General features: G+C 45.2%; 1 protein-coding gene across 1 annotated transcript in view; it reads left to right on the top strand.

Annotated features, from left to right (window-relative positions):
• LOC144752550 (collagen alpha-1(XIII) chain-like) overlaps positions 1–24,636 on the top strand; it is a 201,980-nt gene that overhangs the window by 82,254 nt on the left and 95,090 nt on the right. Inside the window, exon 2 of the mRNA XM_078640446.1 lies at positions 12,886–12,955. Within this exon, the coding sequence (XP_078496572.1) occupies positions 12,886–12,955 (70 nt within the window). The remainder of the gene's footprint in view (positions 1–12,885; positions 12,956–24,636) is intronic.

A 24,636-nucleotide genomic window follows, 5' to 3' on the forward strand; every position in this document is an offset into this window, starting at 1 on the left:
GCTTTTGTCTTTAACCACTGAAGTCTGACTATCAAGATCTTGGATCATCATTCTAGTCCCGAACAATAGTTCGTACGGACTGAACCCTTTCAGAGAATTCCTTGGCAGGTTATTTAGACTACGTTGGACACTTATTAAATGTTTGACCCACCCAGCTCCCGAACCTAATACCTTTGCTGTTATAGATTGCTTTATGTCACGGTTTTTTCTTTCTACGATTCCGTTTCCCTCGGGATGAAATGGACAAGAGTACCGCAATGCAATGCCCATGCTGGTAATGGCCTCCTTATAAGCCCGGGAGCTAAAAGCAGGACCCTGGTCAGAATGTAGCATGCCTATTGCGTATGTGCCGATAAAGACTCGCAAATCTTTTATAACAGTTCGGGCGTCAGCCGATCGCTGGGGCCACATCCATATGAATCTTGTGCATGAATCCACTGCGACCAAGATATATTTATAGTTACCATCCCTTTGTAAGGGACCACAGTGGTCCAGGTAAACACAGGCTAATGGTTTATCAGACCCCCCAGGATATAGCGGCATGGATTGGCAAATTTAGCGGCACAAAAATGAAAATTTAGCGGCACAAAAATGGAAATTTAGCGGCATTTAGCGGCATTTTATTTTGTGGTTTTTGCAACACCAAACACAGATATCTTACTGTTTGAGTTATTTGACAACATGGAGCTATGTACATTTCGTTTATTTACAATTCAGCCCATTTGTTTTAGTTAAAAGGCATGTTAGTCCTGGCAAGAAAATCCCTTCGCAACCCTGATACCTACACATGCACTCCCTGCACTGCCCCCCTCCCACCCGGCCAGCGCTCTCCCACAAACACGCAGCCCAGGCCGGGGGCCGGTCGGCCACATCTCAACTGCCCCCCTCCCACCAGGGCAGCGCTCTCCCCTATGTGTGCGGCGGGCCCCCACCAGCGTAGGACGGACTGAGCATCGCTGAAAGTACATGTCTGGCGTGGTCCAAGTTATGTGGTAAGGTACACTGAATAACACAGCAAGAAAAGGCAAATTATGCAGAGCAATGCAGCACATTCTGAGGCACTATTCCTTCACTAGTTTGTCATTTTTACTATGTTAACTCTGCCTGTGCAAAGGATCTACCTGATTAGTATCCTTTAAAACCTGCTTGCTACTTTTGATCCTTTTGAGCTAAAATAGGCAAATTATGCACAAGACGATGAATTATAAATGGCAAGTGTCAAAAATCCTTAGGCTGCAGAATTGCCTAATTCCACTGGTTCCAATTTATATCTTATAATTTATATCTTAACTCTACAACTAAGTGCACTGGTTGTAATTTATATATAATTGCATTTAAACTATTTTACAGGCTGATAGTTAGGTTATGACATTTTGCACATCAAAATATGTTATTATTATTATGGTAATATACCAGAATTTGAGTGATATCACTGAAGCTGTAGTAGGCGGATCATGGAGATTTGAGGGTCCCATATTCAAGACTATTCTCAATTTGATGAAGTGGTGACTTTTCATCTCTTCCCTGACATAGAGGAGGGTAGGCTGCATCTGAATTGTGTGGTTGGTTTTCAAACTTCACTTTGTGGCTTAGGTGTTTTTCTGGTATTCAGAATAATAACTGTATCACTGCAGATGTTAGATAATTACGTTTTACCAAAGCAGGTTCTTTGCAGCAATACTCTTAAGCAGATCCTCCAGAAAATTGACATTTGTGTTATACAAATAATAATGCGTGGTGCCATGCATAAATTGTTTGCTCATTTTGGACACAACCGATCACTCTTTTTGCTCTTTTGCAATCCCTGTCTTATCCTACCCTGGAGGAACGGTTCTCTTTCATTCACTTTAGTCACTCCTTGTGATTGTCTGTTATCACCCCTCTCAACTGACCCCCTCCCACCAGGGCAGCGCTCTCCCCTATGTGTGCGGCGGGCCCCCACCAGCGTAGGACGGACTTACCTGTCTTCTGTTTGCCGGCCGGCTTTCCTCCTGCTCCGAGCCCCGGTCTCGAGTCTTCGTGTCGCTGCCGCTTCGTGCGCTCTCCCCCTCTTGGTGTGGTGCTGGTCTTCTCCCTTCGCTCGGCCGCCGTCTTCTCTCGCCGCAAATGAATCTCCTGATCTCCTGGGGGGAATGGGAATGGGAAAATGGGTGCCGCGCACCTTCTTTTAAGGCGGAAACGGGCGACGGGGCGGAAACGGCAAATTTCGCGGGCTTTATGGCAAATATCGCGGCATTTGCGGGGATCGCGCGATTTCGCGATTTTTTTGCAAATCGCGAAATCGCGATAAGCTGGAGGGTCTGGTTTATCTGAGATTAGAAAGGGCGTCTGTGCTGGTCGTTTCACTGTTGATACTTTCATTCGTTGACATGTTTCACATTCTAGAACATAGTTCCTTGTTTGTCTTCTCATTTGTGGCCACCAATATCTCTGTTTTAATAATGATACTGTGGCTGAAACGCCAGCATGTACAGAAGCGAGTCCTTCGTGTGCCGCTATAATGAGTCCTAACCTATGTTCCATGTTTGGAATTGCCCTATCCCCCACTCCAGGGATTCGAGCAAACGGAACATTATTCGCATCAGTTATGTATGAGTACTTTACTGGAAAGCCTTTCGGGAGTGTTTCTATCGCATCTTTTTCTGTAGCGCTGACAGCCTGTAATATTTCGCTGTCTATTTTTGTTTTTGACCGGGTGATAGCAGCTACGGAAGCCGTTTGCACTGCTGCCTTCGCTGCTTCGTCAGCCAATGAATTCCCTGCAACGTGAACGCCATCACGTTGATGACTCAGTGTATGTATCACGTGAGTCTTTTGTAGTTCCTTTTGAAAAAGAACTATTTGTTCCCAAAGCATTTTATGTTTGATTGTGCCACCTTTTGCATCTTTAAAACCATTCTGAACCCAGATCTGCAAGTATTCATTGTAAGATTGGACGCAGTAATACGAATCGCACACAATAAGTGTGGGGAATTCTCGATCGGTATTTTCAAGCGCCATCTTGAATGCCAGTAGTTCTGCTCTTTGAGCTGTACAGTCTCCTAGAGATTGCGTTTTAGTGACCACAGGTTTAAATTTTCCTTCGTGCCAGCGACCTTTAACAATCGCGCACGCAGCACTGTAGGCTTGCTTACCATCCACTGCGGGTTGTGCTGATCCGTCTGTATATATTATACAGCCGTAGTGTTCTAGAGGCAGAATTTCGGTCGGCGGAGGACATTCGAATTCATATTGGAGAAATTCTTGTGTTTTTAAATTTGGATCAAATTCGTATGCCACGTCTGTTGCAGCAAGAGAGTTAGCCCACTGTATCCACCTTGGATGGAGTGCTTTAGCATTCGGAATGCTTGCCTTTGTTACCGCCTCTAGGGCTGGTATAGGTGTCACGATTATTATTCGTTTACCTGTGCTAGGGCCCGCTCCTTTGCTACAGCAGTCTGTACCGCGGTCAGAATTTTTTCCGTTGGGCTAAATTTCATTTCAGCTTTTGTGTACAAATGTGATTTGTATGCTATTGGTACCTTCTCTCCCTCATTAGAGGTCAGGTATGTGAATCCGCATCTTCCTGGGATGACTCGAATCACAAGGTTGCGTGTGTTGTCACGTGTTTGTAGTTTTGTTTTAACTAACATATCTGTTTGTAACGATCTCAAAATTTCTGTGTGTTTTTGAGTCCAATTGATTCTTTTAAAATCTGGTTTTATTAGATCATAGAGAGGTTTAATTCTCTCTGCATAATTTATAATGTAAGTTCTTCCGAAGTTTAGGAAGCCTAGAATTGATTGTAAGGTTTTCAGTGTTCTAGGTGCTTGGATTACAGCACATTTCTCTGGGAAATTGTCAGCCAGGCTTTTGCCTTCACTTGATAGTTCATATCCTAAAAACAGGACTGTTAGATGGGCAATTCTTGACTTTTTAAAGTTGAATTTGTAACCCTCTGCTGCGAACCCAAGTATTATGGTGTTCACTCTCTTCAAGTGAGTATCCAAGTCATCATCTGTTAGATAGATGTTGTCGACATAAGATAATGCCTCGTCATCATATGTTTGTAGTAATTCTGTTACTCTCGCTGAGAATAATCCTGGGCTGTTCTTGAACCCCTGGGGCAAACGACAGAAATTCTTTTGCGTGCCATTTATTGAGAACGCCGTCAAATATCTGCTCTCTGGTGCTATATTTTGACAAAAGAATCCATTAGAAATGTCTAATGTGGTTTTGTATTTTTTGCGCATTATGTTATTCATTAGTGCAGCACTATGCGAGTTTTGTACTGCAAATGTTTTGCAACATGAGTTAAGGTGTCTGTAGTCCAAAACAAGACGATATGAATTGTCTGGCTTGGAGACAGGAAACAAAGGATTATTCATTTGTGAGGTGCAAGTTTCAATCACCCCCTGGTATTCAAGTTGATCTAGGATCTCTTTTACCTGTTTTTTAGCTTCTTGCTTAATCGGGTACTGCCTCTGTGCAGTAGGTTGTGATTTTAACTGGATTTTGTGAGGAGGAGAGTCCTCATCCCATCCCACATGAGTTGTATATAAGGCAGGGGCTTGAGCTACTGCCCACTTTCTTGCAAGTGTATATTTTTTATGAATTGGAATATGGTTTGAGAAGGCAGGCATAATTATTTCTTCGCCATGTGGGCACTCCCTGACAAACTCTGGAGGCCAGTCTCGTTCAGCTAGAAGGATGTCATAGCCCTTGGACAGATTATCCCAAAATAGTCCCCTTATTTTTCTAGTCTTATCCCCTTCTATACGCAATGTTATTTCATATATTTTATGAGGTTTGCTAACTCTGGTATCTGCAGTTTCCACCTGAATGTATTCATTCGTGTCCACTGTCTCCAGATGATTCATAAGGACTTTGCGAGCTATGCTCACTTCTGCTGCGCTGTCTAGCATTGTCTGAGCCCATTCTCCGTTTTTCAGCTGTGTCCTCAGTATTCTCAGCATTGTTGATTACTTTAATACTGGCTACCTTCTTTTTTGGAAATTGTAATTTTTTATTCAGATGAGCAGGTTCTCTGTCTCTTCCCTTTGTTCTGATCGTCCTCTTCTTTCCGATTTCTGCGAGGAAGTCTGAAAAGATTGAGAGGGATGTGTATCAATATCTTGATATCTATCAGGTTTCTTTATATTATCCCTATTTCTAAGGTTGTATTTTTTCACAGAGGGCTCCCTTTGCGTCCTTTATTTCCATCCCAGCTCTTTTTTTGAGTGTTTAAATTATTTTTTATAAATACTTTTTCAGGACTTTCAACTAGTTGGGGTTTCACTGGTATTCCACCCAAACTATCTCTTCCTAGTTCTTCATAGGATTTTTCTATGATTCTGGCAATTTCAGATGGTTGGTCTGCTATATTTGTCTCTTTTAACCTCTGGCGAATCGCCACATTTGCTGCTTCTCCCTTTATGTTGGCTAATAATATTGCAGAGACCTGCTTGAAGTCTTTCAGTAATTTCATACCGAGAGTTAAAGCAGGTTCTGGACCGTATTCATCTTGAATCTGTTTTAGCACATCTGGTATTACTGACATGGATGGTACACCATGTGTTTTTGTGTAAATGGAAGCAAAGACTGTTCCCCAAGTGTCACAGTCCTCCACATGTGGTGCGATTCCCATTGGAAGACAGATAGTCAGAATCCTATGTTTCTCAACAGGGGTGGTATCTGGAAACACTGCCTCTATTTGAGTTATTTTTTGTGCTAGCCAGAAAGGAATTTGTTCCCGTTTTGCGGGTACTTTACCTAGACAGGACTGAATGTTCTCTGGTGTAATTTTATTTGTGTTCCCCTGATGACTGGTCAACTGTGGAATTTTAATTGCTGGTTGGATAGTTGAAGTCCGCCTTACATTTTGGACTAATTGTCTATGTATTTTTATTAATTGTTTTAGCTGTGCTAAAAGTTCTGGTGCAGGCATTTCTTCAATGTCTGGATGTGTTGTGTATCCGGCTAGGACCGGCCACGTTGCTCCTGGTCTACCTAGTGGACCGAGCCTGGTGATGTGATTATTATGTTTTAGGGCGCCATTAAACAAGAGCAGGTGCTCTTGGAATTTGAGTGGTATTTCCACTTCCTCGAAAGGAGTGTACTCACTAGGAGGTTCCTCTATTTTGTAATAGTGGAAGTCCTTTGTTACAGCGTTTGCTGCTGGAAAGTGTATCCATGAATAGAATACCTCTGTCTGCCGATATTCGTGTGCCTCAATTACGAATATGACTGTACCACCTCTTGGTGTCAGTCCATTTTCTATAAGCTTTAGGGTTATAGATTTTCTTATGTTGACCGGGATGAGTATTATATCCGGGTCATTTTGCTGCAGAGTATTATCTGCTTCTAGGAGTTCAGCTGCTAGTCTAACTGTCTCCCTTTCTTCTTCAGCGTCTGACATACTATTGTCAAGAAGGTTATTCTGTTTGTTTGCAGATCAGGTTTCTATGGAAACAAAGATTAGATGCACAATATCTGGGAACAGTGTATCCTTCAACGTTGAGTAAACCATGAACCATACATAGGAGTCTCCTCCTGCGAGGTTTGGCGGATATGACCTTTCACCCACTCCAGACGTCTTTGGAGTATTATAGGAAAAAAGGGGTTCTGTGCGAAACAGCACGACTGAGTTACTCTAATGTCTTGCGTTAGTTTTATCGCCTATCCAAACGGTTGGGCGCCATGTAGTGTAGTTCCTATTATCCCAATAGGCTCTGCGCATTGGAATAATATCTTCAATAGTATAGACCTAGGGCAGAGGTTAACTAGGTCTTCTACCGACGATATTAGACTTAAAGGTTTGTGTTTGCCAGCTAGCTCAGAGTTCACTAGAAACTTTCTCAAATAGACGAGGAGGATTTTAACCTCCCTGGATAGACAAGAAGGGATTTAGTTTCTGACAACCATAGAACATGACAACTTTGCTCTCCCCTAATCAAGAGTGTATCTCTAGAGTCGTGTGAAAATAATAGACAACTTATTTTACTCAGTCAGTACGTGCATTCTTAGTTTCACCAGTTTGTAGAGAAATAAGAGATGGGCGTGGTTCAATAAAAGATGTTATTTATTGATCAGTCTCTTTTCTCATACAAGAGAAATGAATCGCTATTATTGCAATACTTGTAGTTAAGTAAAGTGCATACAGTAGAGACAGAATTATAAAATAATACTGTAAAAGCATTGATATGGTTTCTGAGCCATATGATACTTTAAAATGGATAAAATAGATACATACATATATACATTTGACTAATCGTACTCAACTGGTGCTTCTAACCACGCCTACCCCAATGTACCTGACCTAAGCCTAATACGTGGGCGGGAGTAGATAAGTAGCAGTTTAAGTTAAGTTTGTTTTGCCAAGGGACTGATTCGAGAATTCTCTGCAAGGGGTTATTCAGGTCTGTACCTGAGATCTAGAATGATGGAGGGCTGGTATCTCTTATCCCAGGTCTTGATATTCCAGCTGCCTGCGAGGGCTGCATGGAAGCGCCGGAGCTGGATTTCTCGGCAGGAGAAAGACAGCGTCTCGTTCTCAGCGCGTCAGGAAGGCGGGGCAGCGCCTGTGGGCTTCGCCGTCTGCTGGGCTCCTCAGCACGTCTCGCTGCTCCGATCTCGTCACCACCGCATGTGTTTGCTTAAGGCAATGTCGGTAATATTTATACCTGAAAGGTGCCGAGATTGACGTAAGGATGGACATATATACGTCAATAAGGATGTCATATGAACGGGCTCGTTCGCACATTCTTTTGCTGAAGTTCTCGGTGAAATCAAAACAATGGTTATGGGAATTTCCCAGGTCGCTGTAGGTTTGATTTGTTTTGAGAACTCCGTATGCCTTATCAGGGGCTGGAGGAATATCGCTTGTCTAATTAGATGGCATGCGTTATGACCTAATCAGATAACGCGCTTCTGTGCCGTGGTGTGGCTTAATCAGATAACGGTTCTTGCACCGTTGGATGGCTGCTAGTTAATTATTAACCAAACCAGGGTCAGGAATAGGGGAATCGATACAGTACCTATAGGAATACATCACAGTATGATGCAGTATCACTATTCTATAAGGTGCTGTAAATACCTCACACCAATAATCAGGACCTATGTGTTTTCTGGTCAGGCCTGTCAAACACAGATTCAAGCCTCATGCAGACATGATTCATACTTTCTGGATCTATCCCAATTCGTTTGACAAAAAATAACCTTGTGAAAGCAGAAACATTTACCATACTTATTTCAGTAATGTCGAAGGTGTAATCGTTATTTAGAATTCAACACAAGTAAGTGTTAAGGTTTTAAAAGAATTGATTGTTTTTCTGATAATAGGCGCACTTTTTCTAAAATCAATTTTCATACAAGTTTGCAAGAATAATTAATATGTCTTTTCATAAACCTTGTCAAAGTTGCTCGGCATTTAGAGAATCTTTGGATTAATTTATGTTGGATAAATTAATTTTGCTACACACCTATATTTTGCAACTGGTTATCTTAGACTGATAATTTTGGAAGAAATTGGATTTTTACAATAGGAGAGTCTTTCCTGTAATCTAAGAGTCAAGTAATTCAAGTGTAGTTTGATGATGAAGACATATGTAGGTGGTGGGGTAGAGAAGGTTTTGAGGGAAAGGCATGTGATGTGCTCTAACAAAATACTATTCAGAAAGTAGTTTGTAGCTCTTCGTCATTCAATGAAAGGCACATGTAATTCCAATTCAGGCACTTAACAATACACTCACTTACTTTAGAACATCTGAAAATGGTTAAGCGCTCTAGCAAAATGTTTAATTCGGTAGGAAACATCAGTGTGTGGTTCGATGCAGACCATGATGTGCAAAGCCTACCTCTAGAAGTCTGTGAGGATTCAGCGACTAAGAAGATTAACCACCACTAATACAGTTTCTTGCTTTGGGTTCTGAGCTGGAATTTTGTTCCTTGGTCATCCCTATTTTGTTGGATTGTGCAGGGGACAAAAGATCTGAAATTGTAAGCCCATGTGATCAACGTGTTTCGGTTTATTGGTTTAAGAGTACAGTCCGAGAATAGCAGGGCTTACTGCTGGTTGAGCATGACGTCCCTTGGCAGCGCTGTATGTGGTCCAAGGCCTGAAATAGCAGAGATGTTCATTTGAGGTTCCCTGGCATTGCTGTGCGAGGGGTGAAGAGATTTCAATGCACCTGCCCACACTATGTCTGGCCGCATCTCAGGCAAGAAACAAGATCTCCCAGACTATAGAGGTGCAAAGACAGTCCATTTACTCCAATACATTCGCTAGCAGGTGTTCACAACAATCAAATTAAAGGCGCATCTCCACTAGCAATGATGTTTTTCCCCAAGCAGTATGTAAGAACATTCACCTTTTTAACTTTCTTTTCTACTGACTTTTCAAAAATCATCGAAAAATAACAACTAAATAATGGGTGGGAAAATATTTGAGGATAATGAAAAGAGCCCTTCACAGCGGTTCGAATGAACAAAAGTGGTCCAGTTAGAGTGGGTAGATCAAAACCTTCAATTACATCTTCAAATTAAGATGAAGCCTACGTTTTTGCGCTCATGAATTCAGTAATCTCGGATGACCCATACCAACATATCAATGCCAATTGTTATATTTATATGTTGTATTTTTGCCCACTTCAAGCAAGAGCTTATTTGAGTCGGAGGTTGCACATGGTGCCCACTGGCAATCATTTTTGCGATAGGCTCATATTTTTCATCATTAGATCCTGAACAAGAGAGAAAAAAAACTAAAAAAGTGAAGGAAGGGGAAAGAGAAAGACGAAAAAACAGTGACAAAGGAAGAAAGCTGGGATGTAAAAGAATCTGATAGAGCGATATAAAGCAGCATGGAATGTTGGGTGGTGGATGCAAGAGTCATGAGGTGGAATCAAGACTCCGCAGCCTTGATATTTTCCCCACAACATTCAATAGTGCATGATTCAGGGCAAAACTGTAGGACTCAGCACATATTCTTTTACAAATCAAGCACTGCTTACTGAACAGAAAGAGCAACATCTTGCCTTTTGTCAATAAGAAACCCAGATCCATAAAGAGCTGTGAAATTATTAAAGTACTACAGAGCCCTATTAAAGGTATACGTGTGCTATACAGTATCCATTTAGGCCCAACTGATGCTGGACACACCCATCAGATGCCCAGCTAACTCTGCCACAAAGAGCATCAAGATATTATGCGAAGACATGCATAAAATCCACATCCTTTCACTACCATTTCAGCCATGCTGTATATACACCAGAGCGAAGTCTATTGTGTAAGAAGAACGAATATGGGAGCCTCTGTCTTTTCCATTAAACATAACCAAGAGTAACCGAAAACAAAATGCTGGCTCTTAGCAGGATGTTAAAATGGATAAGTATCAAAGTGGAGCTATCGACTCGAACTTCCAAAACATACAAAAGTATGATATGGCTCTACTTGATGAAATTTTAATATAATCTGGTAACCATCAGACCCAAGACAATTATTTTGATTAACAGGTTGCATGTAATAAAGTATTTTAATATGTCAACTACATTAAAGTTGAGTTATAATTATTGAGGTAATAAATGTCAATCATTATTACCTATGATAATTCCAAAAATCTCGAATTTCGAAAGTCATTTTGATGACATGTATTCCTTAATTTAACACCATTCCCAGAACCCTAAAACCCCTAAACTACCCTTAACACTACCATTCCCTTAACCCTCAAAGCCCCTTACTACCCTTAACACAACCCTTCCCTGAACCTTAAAAAACACTGATTGCCTCTTAATGGTACCAATCTCTGAAATCTACCTACCCCTTACTACCCCTTAACACTATCCATACCTGAAATGTCTTTTCTTAGTCCTCATCTATTTCCACCTCACTGTATTCTTGACTTTGCCCTAAAAGGCACAACATTTTTCTAATTTCTTTTTGCAGCTGCAACTTTTTTTCATTCTGACAACATTTTCGAAGTGACATCTTTGCAGTCTGCTTTTATCCCCATGATCGTTTTACTGCAAACTGAATAACAGATTCAATCGTTCTATCAGGGCTACATTGTATTTAATTATCTCATCTTTTTCATTGTTCATAAGTTTGTGATGGCATGGTTACTGAGACAATTTTGTGATGACAAAAGCAGAACACTGACTTTCATGTATCTGAATAAAGGTGCAAAAGGGTCAACACCAGGATTTATCACCAAACAAATGTCCAACGACCAAGGAAGGTTTGGCAAAGCTTTTAAGAGTTCTTCATCTCAAAGGCACTGGTTTTAGATAATGAAATGTCGACAGTCATCAAAAGTTAAGAATGATGAAAACTGAGCCTGGTGGTCTCAGTCTAGTTCCCACTGTCAGTGACTATTTCTGTTGCAGGGATCCTGCTCGGGAACAGAACTATGATTGGGACCATAGGGCACCAGCATGTAGGGGCTGAGTCCCCATACCCCATCAGTACCTATGGGCCAAATCCGACTAGATAATAGTGCCTCACTTGCCCTTCTAACCTTTCCAGAGAGACAAGTGATTTGGCACCCCAGAACACAACACTCTCGACCCTCTCAGAGACCGCGGTAGCATGTCACTCCCTTATGTTCTTTCACTTGTACTTGTCCACAATAAATAGAAAAGAGACACGAAGGAAGCTCACAATATTTATTTAAACTATTTTGCTCTAAGATGCAATAATTGTGCCACAATTAGAAAACAAATACAGGTCAATAATGTCATTAGAAAGATTAGCAGACCACATACAATGAAAAGCCCTGTCATATTAGCTGACAGACTTGCCTAAACCCACCCTCACTACAGAAGCTAAGTGATTATGATCATAGATTGTAGAGCTCTGGGTTTAATGGTGGACCGCATACTTAGATAGAAGCTCTGGCTCTCAGCCTTAGCAGCCCTCTCTTCTCAGGATCTTAACTCTGTGTGTTTTAGAACAGTGCATCCTGGGTTATATGACAAAATACGTGTGTTCAAAAACAGCAGCTGGGTTTCTCTATAATGTCTAGGTGCTAGTGTCTGACCACAGAGAATAACAAGGAGACATGTTATTTGGCTTGCCTAGGCTGTTCCGACTAAATCCCAGGAAAAGAAGAAAATGCAAAAACACGTGCTGACAATGCCAGAAAATACAATTTGGCACAAAAACAAATGGGACATATGGTAACGTGCAAAGCAAACGTGCCCTACACCGTGCATAGTTAGGCTAGCATAAGGAAAACGACAAAGGGCTATACAGAAACACACAACGCTGCCAGCAACACATTCTCCCACACACACTCAACCTAACATCACTAATAAAGGGAAATTCATAGACAGTCTCACATGAGTACCCAAGAAGCCCACAAATACAATATCTAAATTACTGTCTACCCTCCATATCTGTCATGCTGCAGTCATTTTGAGAGTGGATTGAGGGCAACTGGCACTATCTCTACTGATCATTTCTCTGGACTGTGAGTCTCCCCTAGTAGGTATACTTGAGCCACAGGAACCATGAGCATTCGAAGGTCATCTTCCCCCTTTCTACGCCTCTAACTTGCATGAAGAAGGGTTGCAGTGACAGTCCTTGGACAAAGCGTGTCCTTCCCAGTGGACATCCTCCCAGTGCCAGGAAAGTGCAAAGCTATTCAGCAGATTTGACTACTCCTCTGGCAGCATCAGGTGAAGGCAGGACACTTTCCTTGCTTCCCTTAAATTAAATATCCAGAATAAAACCTTTGTGCACCCTATTTAATGTTGTTGTTTTGTCGTTTTTTTTATATCTGTAATATTGAATTGTTTCCCCCCCAAAAAACACAAATGTAAAAAAGAAAATGTTTACTCAAGAATGTAGAATAATCATCGTACTCAGCTGCATGCTTTGGTTTAATCATATTTTCTGAAATTTTATTGGCAGAAATTCAAGTCTCACCTGCCAAAGCTTCGGGAAGCTCGTGATGCGCCTCAGAAATGCAGCTGTCCACCAGGTAAGAGCAAACAAACCGACACTGATGTGTAAAGACATGACTGCCTCAAAGCTCCTGGGGAGGTGGAACATTTATAGAGTCAAAAGGTGTCCCCTCTTATTTCTGTGACGTCCTAGGCCGAACTACAGTGTACATAAAGTCAAGGCATACATACATCGTTAACTCCTTCGACGCTGATGACGGAACCGCTCCGTCATCAGCCGCGATGGCGCTGTGCTGATGACGGAGCTGTTCCGTCATGGCCCGCCCGACGCACCTGCGCGGTGCTGATTTTGCGCCTGCGCGGCGTGTTCTATTGAGCGGGCGGGGCCATGACGGAACCGCTCCGTCATCAGCACAGCTCGCCCGAGGCTGGTGACGAAGCGGTTCCGTCACCAGCGTGTGAGTGCCGCGCGGCCCCCCGCCCCCTTGGCGCTGCGGCGGAATAGCCGCCGCAGCGAAGGTGTTAAATGTATGTGCAGTTCGGTTCTCCTCTTCGTTAAAAGGCAATAGTGAACTGGCAAGAAGGGTATTTTCTAGGGAACTAGCAATCTGGTGAAAGAGGGGAAAGAAGGATTAACCACTGTGGAGTAGAAGCTGGACCTCTACAGTAGATCCTCTCATTCTAAGTAAACAAATTGACAACTAATAAATCCTACAGAAAAATGAGTGACAAAGTCGGCCAACAAGCACAAGCTCCTTAAGGGAAATGAATTTGAGAGTGGACATTTAAGATATGTAGTGGGTAAAAAATACCAGTTTCAGTCTCACATATATATGCTAACACAGATGCTTGACAGAAACCTGCTTATTCCACTGTGCCCGTTATACTTTTGCCATTTTTAGGGAATATGAACTAAATTGATTGTGATTAATTATGGTGCTCATTAATGGCTGCACATTGAGTAGCTGTTCTGGCCCAGCAGAGATTAATATTTTAGGAGTGGTTTTTCTAAAAGGATTCTCAATAAGTCGCATATAAAAGCCGATATCCAACCTATTATTTGGAGAAAACAGTAGCTGAAATGTTTTTTTTTTGTTTGTTTTCATCATATGCAGATAAAATGTCTAAAGGAAATCCCTTAAATCATGGGAGTGTTGAAAAGATAGAACGCTTTCATCACTTTTTTAAGTTGCATTCATTTTTACTGTGGGTTAGAGGCAATTAAGGGTTGCTAAATTCAAGCCAATTTTGAGTAAAACTGACAGGTGTGAAAAGGATCACACATAAATCCTAGTGGTTTTTTCCTTTGTGTTCTGTTGTTGCTTATTGGTTTGTTTTTACCTGTGCTGAGACCTGGTTGCTTTAGTTATGAGCAAAAATGAAGAATAAAAAAGCAGCCCTACAAGGTGGTTTACTCATACATTATCTTGTACGGAATCCGGAAAATGTTATTGATCATGATGAGCACAATGAGGTGCTCCTACATCGGTAATCAGCTTTTGTCTTATTATCATCGCTGCATTTGTTTTATTGGCCAACTTCACACTGGTGGAGAGAGAGATTCACTTCGGTAGGACGGCACAACATACCCAGCAGGGAAAAACCCTTTCTAGTCTATTTTCATTGCACACCTCGCTCTTGCTCTAATCCTTGTAGATAAGCAAAATAACCTCATTTAGATGTTGTTTTTAACATGTAATGTATACAGGGAAACATGAGTTATTGAACGGTCACTGATTGCACAATCCTAGCCTGTATGGTATGTTTTTGTATGTGCATGTTTGCAAGAGTTTTAACCAACCAAGCAAATAAAGTTACTTACTATTAGTCCACGTGTTTTTTCAAAATGTTCTCATTGTGGAAACCTCCCCACCTGATTCCTCCATCGCGGAAGACAGACCTGAATCAATAGAATTCAGATAAATGTTCCTGTGTGGCTTATTATGTCAGCACCCTAGTTTAAGTGATATATAACATAAACATTTGTCTGGGTGGTGTTGTTATATTGCTCATGAAGATATTATGGAACTTGGGTTCATTATTGTGATGTCATCTGGGTTAATGTCATGTGGCATCTCTACCATATGATGTCACTTGCTGCAATGTCATTAAGGTCAGAGGGTGTGTGCTATCACTTATACTGCTCCTGGCATTTTGTTGAATTTATGGCAATGAGAATTTGGCATCCCACATGTGAGGCTTGATGTTGCGCGTTGGGTTTTATTTACATTTTCTCACAACCACAAATGCTTTTGCAGAACATGTGCAACCCTCCCCATGTGTGCGAAATGGCATGATGCGAGCCACTGCAAGCAAATTCGGTTCTTTCAAAGGGATGTATCAGCATTATACACTAATACAGCCACTTGTTCCAGTTGGCGTAAGGGAATGCACAAAGCTCATGGGGGTCGACTCTGACAGCGCCGGCATTGCAGCCCCGCTGTCTAGCTCGACCACATTTATTTTCACCAAGTCAACAGGTGTCCAGAGACATGTACACGCTTCCGAGGAACAGTCAGAGTGGGCCCTTTAAGCATAGGCTGAGTTTTTCAAACTGTTCCTGCATGGACAGCTTCTGAGCCGGCCGCAAACGAGCACACTGGAAAATGACGCATTTTGAATTAGGCGGGGACATACAGCTAGATTCATCAAAGACCCGTTTTGCGAGTCTTTAATAGCGATTCATAAGGAATCGCTATTAAGGACTTGCAAAACGGGTTACATGTAGGAATTGCAAAAAATATTGCGATTCCTACATCTTCCTTATTTGCGATTAGCTAATTGGTAATCGCAAATAAGGAATTATTTCCCATTCATTCCTATGGGCCTACAGGCCAATAGGAATGAATGGGAGTTATTCCTTATTTGCGATTAGCAATTAGCTAATTGCAAATAAAGATGCGATTTCAAGGGTGCCAGGGGTGTCCAAAGGACACCCTGTAGCTCCCCTGAAATGCAAATTTACACAGGTGTTGCGCACACACATTGACTTCGTGGTAAATAGCGACCAAATATTGCGAATTCGCAATTTAAAATTGGTTCATGAATTGCATTTAAGGAATCTCAAATAGAGATTCCATAAATGCAATTCCTCGCAAATATGCGATTTCGCTTTTAGCGATTTTTGCATTTGGGATGATGAATCCCAAATGCAAAAATTGCGCTCGCAAAGGGCCAGATTCTGAGAATCTGGCCCTTTGCGAGCCGATTTTTCTTTCATGAATCTAGGTGATAGGCATTTTCCAAAGACTTTAATGCGCTGGGCCCTCTTTCTTCACTGGTAGAGCAGTTTGCTTTGAAACAGGCACTCGCCATGATCTTTTCTCATGTATTTTCCCTCAGATAACCTCTCTTCCGTCTCACTGTAAACAAAGTGCAGGGCTATTTTACTATTTACTGTCCTGTTATCTTAACCCCTGTTCTATATCTTTCTCAAAGTGACCCGGAACAGGCACGTGTGGATGTGAACACTAGCTATAAAACCATTAAATAGCCATATGATCTGCACTGCCAGCCTCTGCCCCGGGAAATGCCCGATTGAGGACTTCTTTTGCATGCAAAAAACCTCAGAACGTTTAGGTTAGCAGCTGCATAAAAGAATATTGGGGTAACACAAACAGGAACGATGTACAGACCTAAACAACTTCTGACGTTTCTGCTGATGTATCAGCCTATATTACATCAGCAGAAATGTCAGAAGTGTTTGTGAAGTCAAGGGGCAAACACTTGGTGAGGCTCTAGTTGGTTTCCCATCCATATTACAATTTGTAATTAAGGAAGCACGTACGTTGGGTAAAGGGAACCCAGTGTTTGTCTCCACCTAGTGGAGTTGCAATAGTAGCTGCATCGTAAAATAGAAGGCCAGGCTTTTTTTATTTTGTAAATAGATGTTGTCATATGAACGTTAGGTGGGAGTGGACATTAAGTGCGGGGCCTGGGGCAAAGAGCCCAGACTGCGGGAGTCTGCCTGGAAAGCTGTTTATAAAGGAACATGTATAACTATCCATGCATTTTTTAAAAAACATTTTTAATCACATGCCGTTCAGTTTGGCTTCCTGCAGGAGAATTGATCTAAAAGTGAAAAACTTGCATGTTCTACGTCATGCATTTTTTACGCTCATCAGACACAGTGCATTTCCCAGCAGTTTACATTCATTCTGCATTCGCACTGAGTGTCGTGGGTTAATTGACAGAATGTGTTCATGTTGGCTTCCAAGCATGTCTCAAGTTAGGATGGCAAAGTGAAAAACTCTTCTCAACAGCTTCGGCTCCACGCATTTGGAAGTACTCTGTGGCCATGAGAACCGTCTCAGCCTCACGACTTCACGGGGACCCTCTTGTCTGACCATTCTATGTATTCTAGGTCTGTGAATAATCTCACAGAGCCCATAAAAATGCTACGCAGTTGATAAAATATTAGAAGTATAAAGTCATTGCCGGGCCCTGGTGATTTCTAGCAGCGCGCGGGCCCCTGGAAGCACTAGGGCACACAACTGTATTGTGAGGGAAAGCAGGCCGAACAGAACCTCTGTGGTAGCGAGCCCCACTTCAGCCCCGCTTTGTCTGGGTAATGGAATGTTTGGCGGAAGCGGAGGTGGTGTGGGGGCGGAGGGAGGGTGGGGGTGGCCGGGAAGTTAGCGGACCTTCTGAGGTCATCACACTTCGATAGCAACTATTTTCAGACCACCGACTCCACCTGTTGCCTATTCTAACACAACTGAGGCTTTCCTCTACAAAGACACAGCCATAATTCCAGGGATGATGGGTGTCATTTACAGGTTTGGGGGGCATCATTGGTGGATTCAGGGTGCTCTGGTGGGGTGCGGGATACATACAAAATCCTATGCAACTGGCAGACCCTGTTCAGAAACATTCGTTTTGTCAAAGGGCACACTGTAAAGATTGCTGGGTAAAAAATCTGCGAGGGCCACTACACTCACTGCATGGATACCTTAGGTTAGGGGTGTAAGGAGCAAAGCGTTCGTTTTATAATTTAAAAAAGCAGTGGAAAAGCTAATAGATCTTGCCTTTTTACTGCCAATTTAGACATATTAGCTTTGTCGGTCTGTTTTGCCAACATGGTCGGCGACTGGCTGCCGCCCCCCCCCCCCCCCCCTCCAACTGCCCACACCAACCCCCGGACACATGGACATGAAACATGGTTATCTTTGGAAGGCGGGGGGTCGCAAGACCCCCCGGCCGTATTTATTAAGATATAAAATTATAAAATTTTAATTGCATGGTAAACAATTTATACAAAAATCAGCAGGACATTAGATACAATATTGTCAACAAGTTTGAGAGACTAACCTTAACAGAAACTCTAATACAGATTGTTTCCTAACCGAATCTAACATCCTCATCTAGATTTTTGTATACTACATTTCTGGTCATATGGCAAGGTCGCTAACCGGTGTCAGGTCCTACTAGCTGCGCCTTACCTAGAGATGTGCGCATGCGCAGCCGGGCCTGGTAATTACCCGGTCCACGCCGTGAACTCCATTTACCCACTAAAGGAGGGCCCTTACTCTGCGCCATCCGGTGACGTCATAAGTATGCGCGCGCGGGGTGGCTACCAGCCTAAGCAAAGCGTGACTACTCCAACCCGCGCCCCTTTGAAGCACCAGTTACCTTGCCCCTGAAGTTCTAGGAGGGGCCAATGGCCCCTCCCCCTGGGCGGGAACCTCCATGGGATGATGCCCGCCCCCTCAGACCTTAAAAATAGCTGCTCACCGGTCATGACCTTACCGCATGCCCCATACCTAATAAATACGACGACCTATGGGAAAGAATACTAATGGACAACTACTCTAGCTAAATCACATCACGCATCAACGGATAGCTACAAAGGGAAAAAAGGCCTAAACGCAATCGGAGCATCAAAACATATTTCAGCACATTTCACTAAAAGGGGAAAAAATTCCTAGAGAAAGCATCATCAGCAAAATACAAAACCACATAAAGTTCACTTACGCATGGAAATTGATAACAATAATCTAGCAAATTACACATAAACCAAATAAGTACGGCATCAACTGTTCCGTTCCAGGGATGGTGGGAGGGAAAACAAGAAGCCCCGAGCGCGGGGCACGACACGCTGTGGGGGAGCGTCCAGGGAACAAGAGGGTCTCCCGGGCGCTCCCCTGCTTCTTTATTCCTAAGGGGCCCGGTGGGGGTGGCTACACCCCCCACCCAGCCCCCTCTGCGGCCCGCCCCCCTGACCCGGAAGTCTTACAATGACTTCCGGGTCCGGGAGGGCGCCTACCAATCGGTGGTGAGGCGCGCCCAGAAGGGCACGCCCCACCATCGAGTGGCACGGAGGTGAAGGCGGTCGCCGCGCCGCCATGCGGGCGGGGGGGCCAAGAGCCCCCCCTTTTCACATGGTCGGCGACTGGCTGCCCCCCCCCCCTCCAACTGCCCACACCAACCCCCGGACACATGGACATGAAACATGGTTATCTTTGGAAGACGGGGGGTCGCAAGACCCCCCGGCCGTATTTATTAAGATATAAAATTATAAAATTTTAATTGCATGGTAAACAATTTATACAAAAATCAGCAGGACATTAGATACAATATTGTCAACAAGTTTGAGAGACTAACCTTAACAGAAACTTTAATACAGATTGTTTCCTAACCGAATCTAACATCCTCATCTAGATTTTTGTATACTACATTTCTGGTCATATGGCAAGGTCGCTAACCGGTGTCAGGTCCTACTAGCTGCGCCTTACCTAGAGATGTGCGCATGCGCAGCCGGGCCTGGTAATTACCCGGTCCACGCCGTGAACTCCATTTACCCACTAAAGGAGGGCCCTTACTCTGCGCCATCCGGTGACGTCATAAGTATGCGCGCGGGGGGTGGGTACCAGCCTAAGGAAAGCGTGACTACTCCAACCCGCACCCCTTTGAAGCACCAGTTACCTTGCCCCTGAAGTTCTAGGAGGGGCCAATGGCCCCTCCCCCTGGGCGGGAACCTCCATGGGTTGATGGCCGCCCCCTCAGACCTTAAAAATAGCTGCTCACCGGTCATGACCTTACCGCCACAGGCCAGCATTGTTAACCGACGATCTGGCCTCCCCCATTCTAGACCTAACCTGGAGCGTGTTCACCTAGCGAATCCCTCCAACCAGGCCCAGACATTATTAGACCACAGGACGTTCCCTGCCTCCGTCAAATGCACCCCATCCCCAGGTAAAATTGCTCGCCCCAGATACACCCATGTGGAATCGTCTGCAACCGGGGGGCTCGAAATAGTTTGTCCAACTATGTGTTGATCCTCTTTACCGAGTGATTCAACGCCCTGACCGAGTCCCCCCCTCGCCACTGCCACCGAGGGATAAGTTGCGACCATACTACTGTGCAACCCGGGCAAGTCCTGGCCACCCACCCCGCAGTGGAGATGATCTCTTCAATGAGAATGCGCCTCCCCAGTTTGGCCAGATCATTCTCCCCTAGGTGAAGTATCACCACTGACGGGGAGGCGGGCTGCTGGGCTAGGAGTCCCTGGAAGAAGTTCCTAAACTGGCTGAGGCATAGACCCCCTTTCCCGAAGAATGAGATATCAAACCCCTTCAGCGCCGCCCTTTTCTTACGGTCTCCTGAAAGAAAAACATGCTTAGCACGCCTCACATAAGAGTGGCCTACAATCCAAGTCACCATTGTCCTGTGTCCTCCACGATGCTCATGCTGTGATGTTGTAGATCGTTGACTCCCGGTAGTGAGTTCCTCCCCCGCGTCACAGGTTTGAGAAACTGCAAGAACCAGAAACATACCAGGCGTGAGACTCATCCTGTCACAACATGTCAATTCGTACATAACGTTTATAGCACTCAGATGACCATCTCCCAATTCTCTTCACATTCTCAGCCGAGAGGCCCCCTAGCGCTGCTTCAGTTGCAGCCCCTATCCTAAAGGAGTGAGTGCCAAATTCTTTGGGATCTAAACCTGCCTGTCTGACCGCCAGCTCCAGGACCCGCCTAAACTGGCACCTAGTCAATGGTGTCCCATCGGCGTGACACAACAGTGCCCCCCCCGCCGTGCCCTCCCGCTGCCTGTGGACAACCTCCACATGAGTAACCGGGCAGCAAGGGTTGACCCGGGCCCGGTGGAGCACTATGGTGTGACCCCGAGATTCCTGGTCAGTCTTTGACCTCTGAATTGTCACCCACATCGTATCCTCTCTGATCCTGACGCTAGCCCACTGTAGGCCGCCCAACTTATCCCCTTTGAACCCTGCCACCAATTCACCAATTCTCAGGGCCCCATAGAAAGCCAGGGAAAATGCAGCTTTGAACAGAAGTATCTCCCATTCAGAGCTACAGACCTCGTGTAATGCCAGCAATAAGGCCGCCAGCCGCGCCAAACCTATGGGCCTTCTCGTATCCACAGAGTGGCCCTGTAACCGGCGCCATCCCCTCATGGCCTTGCGCACCATAAAGGTGTTACTGGGGTCTTGCATGCCCTTCGACTGCGCAGAGAAGGAGACCGCCGCCCTATGTCTGCTTGCGGCTGCCACTGAGCGCCCATCCCTGTGCATCCATTCTAAATAAGCCGCAAAGCTGTCCTCCTGTGCCCACCTAACCTCCCATTCCTGCCCCAAGAAAGCGCGGTAAGACAAAAACGCCCCTTCGTAAGCTGTCTTGGTCCTGGGGGCTAAGCTAGCAACCACGAGGTCCTGTAATCTGGGGCACCAATCTGCCAAAGTACTGCCGGGAAGTGCGCTGGCGAGGGGTCTGCTGCAGGAAGATGTTCCCTGAAGACCTGCATTTTAAAGCGAGAAAGGGAGTCAGCTGCATTGTTGAGGATGCCTGGGACATGCTTGGCTCTGAAAAGTACATTCCACTTTAGGCACTGCAACACAATCTCTTTTATCAGGCGCAATATGAACGGACAGTGTGCCCCCTGTTGGTTTATACATTCCACCACTGTCATGTTGTCCGACCAGAACACCACTGATTGGTTACATAGGTGTTCTGGCCAGACCTTCAATGCCACCCAGACTGGGAAAAGTTCTAGGAAGCCAATGTTGGCTGTCAAACCCCATGCTTTCCATTCCTCAGGCCACCTCTGGGCAACCCACTTGGTCCCTAGGATGGCGCCAAAGCCCACACTACCAGCAGCGTCTGTCCATAAACCCAACTCTGCTGATGTCGCGGGAGGACCGGACCAGACTATCCTGCCATTAAAGTCCTCCAGGAATGCCATCCATATAAGCATGTCCTGGCGAATCTCAGATGACAGCCTAGTGCGGTGATGTTTCCCCCGTAGTCCTCTCATAGCCTGGGCAATAGAGCGTGAGAATGGGCGCGCCATTGGGATGACCCGCAGTGCAAAGTTCAGTTGCCCCACCACTTCCTGCAGCTGCTGCAAGGAAACCTTACCTCTACACAGGCATTGACGCAGAGCTGCCCTAAACCTAGATACTTTGTCCTTGGGCAACCTGAAGCATCCCTGTACTGAGTCAATTTCGATACCAAGGAATTCCAGGCAAGTAGCCGGGCCGACCGTCTTCCCCGGCGCCAGCGGAACCCCAAAAGCCCGCATGAGCACGCAAAATTCCTGCAATGCCCAAGCACACTGCTGAGAGTCCGCCGCGCCTAAGAACAGGAAGTCATCCAAGTAATGCATGACCTGTTGGTGGCCCGTCGCCTGTCTCATGACCCATTCTAGAAATGAGCTAAATGTCTCAAAGTAGGCACACGATATGGAACAACCCATGGGCATGCATTTGTCCATGTAAAACTTGCCCTCGAAAGTGAAACCTAGAAGGTGGTGATCCAATGGATGTACTGGGAGGAGACGAAAAGCGGATTCTATGTCAGATTTAGCCATCAATGCCCCTGGTCCCAGAGCACGCAACAAGTCAACAGCCTGATCAAATGAGGCATACTTTACACTTCAAATCCCTTCATCTATCGCTTCATTCAAGGATGCTCCTCTTGGCGCGGACTGGTTGTGGATCAGTCTAAATTAGCCTTTCTCTTTTTTACGTACTACTCCAAGCGGTGAACACACAAAATTGTGGACAGGCACCTCCTTGAAGGGGCCAGCTATCCTGCCTAATGACAGTTCCTTGGTAATCTTAGCGGACACCACCGTTGGATTATGTTTTACTGACAATTGGTTCCTGCAATTTGCGCTACCTGTGTAACCCGCCGCCGGGATCCTAAAACCTTGTGAAAAACCTTCCTGCAGTAGGGTGGCCGCTATATGGTCAGGGTACCTATTCAACCATGGGATCATTGCTAACACGTCTATAGGTGTGGGGGGGGCCCAGTCCGCCTGAATTACTCTGGCTTCCCCCTCCCCCTATGACCGTGATGACCTTGCTTTGGCCTACAACCTGTCTCGGGGTAGGATGGGTGACCACAGACCGCACATGCGTGTCTAAATTTACAGGTGCCCTGGGCCCTTGTGCAGGAGCGCTTGTTAAAGTCCCAGCACACCCCTTTTCTCTCTGCCCCCCCTATTCTTCCCCGGAACCTCATTCTCATGGGTAGATCGAAAGGGCTGTTGAGGCCTGGCGGAGAACACCCTGACTGCACTGGTGGCCTGAGATGGGGCTGTGTCACCTGAGAACTGCTTGTGCCAGGACATAGAATCTACTTTGTCCCACGCCAATGACGCCAATGATGTATCAAATTCCTTGGCCTTCCTGAAATTAACATCATACTCCTTCCACGCATCCCCAGTGTATTGATCGCTCCACCCCACAATCCTACTCTGGTAGCAAGCCATGGCTGCCTGCACATTTGGGGGGCGTTCGGCCGTGATGGCCGAAAGGACGGAAAAGGCCCTGATCCAATTCTTCAAAGTCTCCTCTACCCTGAACTTGGAGCACTGTGCCCTCCATTCACTTGGATGCATCCATTCCTTCAGTACCTTGGCCTGTTCCATTTCCCTGTTGTCTAGCAACAAAGAAAAAATGTATATATATTTTCCCGCCCAGATCATCTCTTTTACCGCCTGGGACACATGTTGCCCCAAGTTTTCACTCCTGGATGGCACTAAGACGTCTCCCAAGAGAGGCAGTGACACCTCCTTACCATTTACGGGCACCTGGGCCGGTAGAACACTATCTCCATTCGGCTGGGCGGGACTGGCACCTGGAAGAAGATGAGGGCACCGCAATACTCTCCGCCGCATTTGCAGCCTTAATCTTCTCAACCAATTTTTTCGCTTCAGCCTCATGATCAGATGTGGCAAGACACCCCCCCCCCTTTTGCAGCCACGGCAGCAAGGCCGTTATCTGAGATACCAGTTCTGGAGGGACTGGGTCAAGATTACCTGCTGGGACCGCAGGCGCCACTGGGGGCATAACCGGTGGCAGAGGTGTAGGAGGCAAGGGGGCGGCCGGTAGCGGCAAGCCCGTGACTGGGATTGGTACCACAGGTGAAGGGGCAGGCCCCGCAGGAGGGAGCGCCGGCGGAATGGCAGGTGCCGGTGCTGCAGGAGCTGGAACTATAGGCATAGGTGCCAGAGGGGCCGGAACCACAGGTACAGGTATGATAGGTACCGGAACTACCGGCTCAGGGGCGGGGCAGTGTACCTGGGCTTCTTGGCCTTAGACCTCTTAGGCGGGGTAACAAAATCCCCCCTTGGCAAGGGGGCCGCCCTCTGGCGAATAGGCCTACCAGATGGGCCAGGAGCATCATCAAACCTCTCATTGATGCGGGCCTCTAATTCATCAACTTTCCCCAATCGTCTGTTAATGTTGCTCATTTCACGCATCATGGCCTGCATCATAACCTCCATC

Source organism: Lissotriton helveticus, chromosome 5_1 (genome assembly GCF_964261635.1).
Source record: "Lissotriton helveticus chromosome 5_1, aLisHel1.1, whole genome shotgun sequence".
Lineage (NCBI taxonomy): Eukaryota > Metazoa > Chordata > Amphibia > Caudata > Salamandridae > Lissotriton > Lissotriton helveticus.